The 7329-nt window shown below is 44.7% G+C and overlaps 1 protein-coding gene across 5 annotated transcripts in view; it reads left to right on the forward strand.

Moving 5' to 3' along the window:
* SLC25A40 (solute carrier family 25 member 40) overlaps positions 1–7329 on the forward strand; it is a 74728-nt gene that overhangs the window by 4533 nt on the left and 62866 nt on the right. For all 5 annotated transcript variants that reach the window (XM_048838065.2, XM_048838063.2, XM_048838067.2 and 2 more), the window contains one exon: positions 5006–5127. In XM_048838065.2, the coding sequence (XP_048694022.1) occupies positions 5031–5127 (97 nt within the window). In that variant the 5' untranslated portion in view covers positions 5006–5030. The remainder of the gene's footprint in view (positions 1–5005; positions 5128–7329) is intronic.

Raw genomic sequence — 7329 nt, forward strand, 5'->3', positions numbered from 1 at the left:
TATGAACAAATAAATGCAAATTAATTGTTAAGAGAATGTATATAACTGGCCACTCTGGTACCATATCTTTGAAGCTGCTTGTCAGTCTTCCCGGTACCGTGAATAAACCCCCTTCAGTATTGTCTGTGCTTGTCTGATTCTTGGGGAAAAGATTCTTTTCCCTAACAGTGTCAATACAAACCACACTTACCCCAAACCCCACTCACTGGTCCAATTAGATGCAGTGGAAGCTGAGAAGTTGCTCTGCTCTGTCTGACTGCACCGGTCCAGAGAGAACTACTCCTCCATGTCCCACTCTGAGATGTAGCTACCTGATCCAATTCTGTGATATTACTTGTGTTTTTGCTGGCGTTGTGAGCCACGGCATAGCAAAGTCAGCTTAGTGCTGTTGCCATCTGTACAATCGGCTCTGCGTGACTACAGCCGTTGTTCCAGTCCTGCAGATTTACTCCACACAGGGCAAAGCATCTTCAGATGGAAAACGAAGACAAGACCCTTGCAACTGAACTCTTAGTCCTTAGGATAAAGCTGTTTTCCCCTTGTTTGTGCTGGACTTGAGTTTTGTTACAAAACCAAAGTCCCTATATAATCAGGGTCAGTGGTTCTCAACCTTTCCAGACTACTGTACCCCTTTCAGGAGGCTGATTCGTCCTGTGTATCTCAAATTTCACCTCACTTAAAAGCTACTTGCTTACAGAATCAGACCTAAAAATACAAAAGTGTCACTGCACACTATTACTGAAAAGGCCTCTGTGTATCCCTGGTTGAGAACAACTGCTCAGGGTGATCTATTCATTCCAGGGCATACCCTGCACAATTCCTATGTCCTTTCATGAGTACAGTAATAATAATCTATTATTATTTATACCTTGAAAACAAATTCCAACTAAAGCAGCAAAACTCAGAAGATGGAATTATAGATAAACAATATTGTTTTTGTAAATGAAGCTGGTCATAGGTGGCTTTTTCCTTTCTTCCCTATAGAGGGAGCAGAGAGTTGAAGCCCTCTGTCTTCTGGCCTGGGACTTACAGTATGAATGCAAGAGAAAACAATACAAATCCAATATAAAAAATAGCCACTGTGTCTTGGTTGAATCCAACTTTGATGGGTTGAGGTCCTATCTGCAGTTTCCACCCACTGCCTGGGATCCACCCTATGTTCTCTCCCCGGTTGTAGTACCCGTTCTGCTGATGAGGCTCTCCAACACTTCTCCAGCTTAACATGCTTGCACAATGTGTTTCTTTATATATTGGAGTTGCAAGTGATTTCCTTATGAAGGTGCAGTGATTGTGAATAGTTAATGTGATGTCTGGGTGTGAAGGCATTTCTTTGCTTTTAAGAATATCTGGTGGGTTTTGCATGCAAATAACCTTAACTTTTAACCAAATTTTTGTTGGGTGAAAATGTAAGTTCCCAAAATATTTTGACTTTTGGTCCTATATGGCTTATTTTGCTTCATAGAAGAGTGTGTGAGGGGAGATCTTCAAAGAAATCAGCTAGGTTCCATTACTGGGAGTGTGGAATCCTTTTCTGAACCCAAGTTTATAAACCACGTTACAGATGTAGTATATCTTCCTTCCTACTTGACCAAGGGTTTGGGAACTTGTGAGTTTGCTATATGAAGGATTTTCCTTTTGAATAGGATTACTACCTATTGGGGAAATGTGTGTGGTCTATGTTTTGACAGTAGTTTTAATACAAAATAATTTTTAAAAAATGCTAAAGAGACAATGTGGAGTGGTTGGCAAACAAGTTCCTTATTTGTTTCACTAACAGTCAAATCAAAAACATGCTCTAGAATGGTGGTTTTCAAACTTTTTTTCTGGTGACCCAATTGAAGAAAATTGTTGATGCCCTTGACCCAACGGAGCTGGGGATGAGGGGTTTGAGGTGTGGGAGGAGGCTCTGGGCTGGAGAAGGGGGTTGGAGTGCGGGGGGGGGGGGAGTTGGCTCTGGGTTGGGGGTGCAGGCTCTAGGCTGGGGCCGGGGATGAAGAGTTTGGGGTTCAGGAGGGAGCTCTGGGTTTGGGGGGGGCTCAGGGCTGGGGCACGGGCTTACCTTGGGCAGCTGCCGGTCAGCAGCGCAGCGGGTTGTTAAGACAGACTTCCTACCTGTTCTGGCACCATGGACTGCGTTGCGCCCCAGAAGTGGCCAGCAGCAAGTCTGGCTCCTAGGTGGAGGCGCATGGCTCTCACTTGCAGGCATTGCCCCCCACAGCTCCCATTGGCCAGGAACCAGCCAATGGGAGTGTGGAGCTGATGCGCAGGGCAGGGGCAGCGCGTGGAGCCCCGTGGGCCCCCCCAGCCAAGGAGCTGGACATACTGCTGGCCACTTCCAGGGTGCAGCATGTTTTCAGAACAGATAGGGACTAGCCTGCCTGCCTTAGCTGGGCAGCACCGCCGATGGGACTTTTAATGGCCCAGTTGGCGGTGCTGACCAGAGCCACTGCAACCCAGTGCCTTACATTCTGTGACCTAGTACTGGGTCACAACCCACAGTTTGAAAACCACTGCTCTGGAAGAGTTTTAAAGAGATTTGTCTGCATCATGTAGCCAGTTAAGATTAGCCTTTATAATGGGGAGATTAAAGTCATTAGGTAGTAAAGACAAATAATAGAGCACAGCATTTATATAGAAGCCTTTAAAATTTACAAGAACTTTACAACATCAATAAAATAACAGCTGCACTAGTTATATGTACATTTAGTAAGACATGCCTTAACTTTTAGATCATACTTGTCCCACATACTATTCTTTGGACTTGTGGCTTTCCTGGCTGGTGAGGACAGGCTGCTGGCTTCTCCTGGCCTTTGTTCAAGAAATGAAAACTTGATGTCAATAATCTCATTAACTATTGGTCAATACTGCATGTTCTATTTCTGGGTAAGATTATAGAGACTTTTTTTATGAGATAAGCCTGAGTATCCAGATGTCTGTTCTTCTTGAGTCTTTTCAGTTTGGGTACAGACCTGTATAAGGGGCAAAAACAGCCCTAATAGCATTGGTAGATGATCTCTTCCTGGTGATGAGGAAGATCAAATGTTCATGCTGATATTGATAGATCTGTTAGCCTTTGGGAGTGCTGACCATGAGGTATTATTGACTTGCTCTTGGATTGCAGTAGGGATGGTAGGGAGGCAGTAGGGAGCATGTGCTGCTCTTTAATGGTTCCACCCTTTCCTTACAGAGCACACCCAGAGAATGGTGTTGGGCAAGTGCTCTTCCTCCTTAAAGACAACGTTGTAAAATTCTGCAGGGAAACATTACTCCTCGGGAAATTCTGCGCCACTGTCCATGTGCAGAATTCATGTCCCCCATAGATTTTCTTTGCTTCCCCGCAGAAAAGTGATTTTCTGACAGGGAAGCAAAGGGAAGATGCAAGAGCAGTCACACACCACTCCCTACTGGTGCAGGCACATCATTTCAGGCACCCAGAGCAGCCAGCGGAGAGGTAAATCACCACAGAGCTGGGCACACCCCAGCCAGTGGCTCCTACGCTGAGCCGGGATCAGCTGCTAATCCCAGCTGGGCTGGAGGCAGTAGAGGATGGAACTTCCTCTTCCCTTCAAGGAGTGGCTGGGGCTATGTCAGACCCACCCTCAGAAACCTCCCCTAGCTGTAGGAAACTCAGCATCCTCCACGCTTCCTGTCCCCATCGCTCCACAGCTGCGGGGGGAGGGGTCACTGTACGGGGAGCTGCTCACCCATCTGCCCAACCCCCACACATCCGGACTCCCCATACCCGGACACCCCTGCCAAGCCTCACCCCGTACACTCAGAACTCCCCTAGCCCTCCATACCCAAACCCTACCCCATGGAACCTCAATCCCTGCACCTGGAGCCCTCTGCACCTAGACTGCCTGCCTCCAGACCCCCACCCCTGCACGCAGCTCACCCGCCAGTTAGCTCCCTTCACTCAACCCCCCACTCTGATGAGCACCACATCCCTGCACCACCCTGAGCCCTAACACCACTGACCCGCAATTAGCTGCACCCAGACCCCCACCACTCCCCACTCCCCCAGCACCAGACCTCTTCACTGAGCCCCAGCCACTTTCACCTGGAAGCCCCTGTAGAGTCCCATTGCACCTGGAACACCCCCTCTCCCCACTCCCCACGAGCCTCTGTGCATCCAGAAGCCCCCACACCTAGACCCTCTACTGAACTGCCTGCATCCAGATTGTCCTACCCAGAATCCTCTGACCCCACACCTGGATCGCCCCATGCTGAGCCCCTCCACACTTGGATCCTGCCTGCCCCACACCTGGTGCCCCTAGCGCAAAGGGGCAGGGCCCCACGGTGTTTCTGCAGCAGGCCCAGGCCTTGTGCTGTGTCAGGGTTGGGTGCAGCTGCACCGCTGAGTTTGTGTCCCTGGGATGGGGGATGGGGAGGCTGCAGGGTGATCTCTCACCTTTGTGTACTGCCATGCTGGAGCCTCTGCATTTATTTATTGACAAGTAAAACTTGCAGAATTTTAAAATATTGTGCGCAGCATTTTTAATTTTTTGGCTCAGAATTAGTAAGTTTTTGGCCGCAGAAGGCCTTCAGGAGTAAAACATATATCTTCTCCTGTTCAGCATGAGTGTGGTGTTGCTAGGATGGTTAGCGAAGAGGTATGGCCTGCAGTGCTTTCAGAGTGCTGACAACATCCAGCCATTTCACTTGAACTAGCAAATGCTGTTGAGCTTCCTAGCTTGGGAAGATGTGGACATGGATTAGAGCCTCTTTATTTTTAATGTTTAAAAGGTATTAAAAAGCTAAAGTTAAATATATATCAGAGTTTTTTGTTTTAATTTTTATTTAAGTAAACATAGATCTAATTTTTTTTCAGAACAAGCTGTAGAACAAAAACATTTTCTAACTTTTACAATCGATAACTTGATAATATTGGTATGCAAACAGAAGACTTTACACTATACTACTATTGCTTTATTTAGTCTTTTATTTTTTCTAATGATTTTTCCATAAGTTTTTTGAAAACAATCTCGTTTCTGTTTATTAATAGGGTGCTTTTCTATGAGAGGAAAATTATGGGTTCTGAAGAGAATACCAAAGAATTGTATAAAATAACCCCTACTCAGCAAGCAATTGCCTCTTGTTGTGGAGCTATTGTTACATCACTCTTGGGTAAGACAAAATATTGATCAAATTTAGCATAAAGTAAATCATAACTCTATCTTTTGTTTAGACAATTTTAAAAGAGCTTTAAACATTTATTTTACATATGTTTATTCTGCTGTGCTATAGCACAATAAAGCCTTTTGATGTGTTCTCTTTCAGCATTACCATTTAAGTATTTTGAACGCACAAATACTTTGGAATCTTTCCAGTCTCTTGACAAAATGTAGTCACTTCCAAAAATGGGAACAATTTTTATTAACTTTTATCATTGTTTCCCCTCCCTTACTCTGTAGTGTCACAGAAAGGTAAATTATTATATCTATAATCATAATGAGGCTAAACAAGTTTTGATTCAGTAATTCCTACTTCTGAATCATGGATGACAGATAAAGGTCTGTGTTGTAAGTGGTCAGTTTACTATGCTAGTCTTCAATCCTGAAAGCACTATGCATGTGAGTAATTTTACACACGAGTCATCCCACTCAGTTCAGTGGGGCTATTCACCTGCACAATTCAGTGGGGCTATTCACCTGCACAGTTCAGTGGGGCTATTCACCTGTTCGCAGGATCGGGAATTCAGCTATAATGAACTTGAAAATGTATTGGAGAATTTCTTCATTGAGAAAAAGAAATAATTATAATTTTTGGAGAATTTCTTCATTGAGAAAAAGAAATAATTATAATTTTTTAGCGGCAGCATGAGTTAGTGGACAGACCACAAGGCTGGAAAAAAAAGACAGGAAGCCAACAACTTTCAAACTACTGTCCCAATTCTGACTTGCTGCATAGACTTGAGCATGTTCCAGCTGTATAATGAGGCTAACACCTGTCTTGTAGGAGAGTTGTGGAGATTGATTCATTACTATAAAGTGCTTCAAAGCTGAAAAATATTATAAAAGCTAACAGTGGTGTTTAGTTAGAGGAGTTTTCGGTTGAGTTGGCTGGAGGGAGAATACTATGTGGAAAGTTTCCTTTGTTTCCCCCTCTGATGTGGCTTATGTGCACTTTTGTGTGGGTACGTCTTCACTAGCAACATAAAAGTACTGCCGCAGCAGCGCTTTAACGTGGCTGTGTAGTCACGGCACCAGCACTGGGAGAGAGCTCTCCTAGCGCTATTAAAAAAACCACCTCCAAGAGGGAAGTAGCTAATAGCGCTGGGAGTGCAGCTCCCAGTGCTGGTGCACTGTCTACACTGCCACTTTACAGTGCTGAAACTTGCAGCGCCTAGGGAGGTGTGTTTTCACCCCCCTGAGCGAGAAAGTTGCAGCACTGTAAAGTGCCAGTGTAGACAAGCCCTGTGTGTTTTTAATGGCATCCAGAAGTGAGGGGTACTTAGACCCAGTCCTGCAAACAGTTAAGCACATGTGAAAATTTTTGTAAAGTTATGCATTTATTTAAAAATTTACAGAATCAGAGGTGTACTTTCTGACTCTTTGAGATCTCTTTGAGATACTGAAGATATTTGGAGCACTCTTCTTGTTAATCCTTTGCTACTGGGTCCACCCCTGACAATTAATGGCACAGTTACTGACAAAAAGTCAGCTATTTCTTCAGTGTCCGTTTTCAAATACATGTAGCTTCTTTAGAGTAAATTGCAAGATTTGGGATTATTTTTATTTTGAGATACTTCTTATTTTTTGCTGACTACTGCTTTACTTCCTGTTTGGAGGCATGGATTGATTGGCTTATGTGCGAGAGGCCATGATTCTGAAGCTTGGTAAAGGAGCGCGTGTGTGTGTGTGTGCGTGTGCTCTGATAGCCTGGGCATTCCTGTATAAGAACTGCTCAAGAGAGACTATCAGGACTGCCCTTGATTGACAGTCAAGGGACAGATGGGATTTGCCAGCGGGAGTCAGCTTCTATCATTTTGCAGCGGAGATGGAATGCTGACCTCAGCTATAACTAGGGCTCCCTATATTCAGTGGGACCTGATTCTGCGACAGCAATGCCTAAAGTTCCTCAGCAACCACTGCTGAATTACATGGCAATATCAATTTATTCTATTCCCTCTCCTCCAATACATGCAGCTGCATCTGATAGTTTAAAATACTAATTGACATATGTTATTTGATTATTTTAAAGGATGAGTTTTTCACTATGCTCTCCCTGAACGCTGCACAGTCCTTGGCTCCTGCGGTCTGCTGCAAAGAACCCAGATCGGAAACTCCTTCCATGTTTTTGTAAGAGAAGGGACCATCTTATGGCCTC

Source organism: Caretta caretta, chromosome 2, assembly GCF_965140235.1.
Source record: "Caretta caretta isolate rCarCar2 chromosome 2, rCarCar1.hap1, whole genome shotgun sequence".
Classification (NCBI taxonomy): domain Eukaryota; kingdom Metazoa; phylum Chordata; order Testudines; family Cheloniidae; genus Caretta; species Caretta caretta.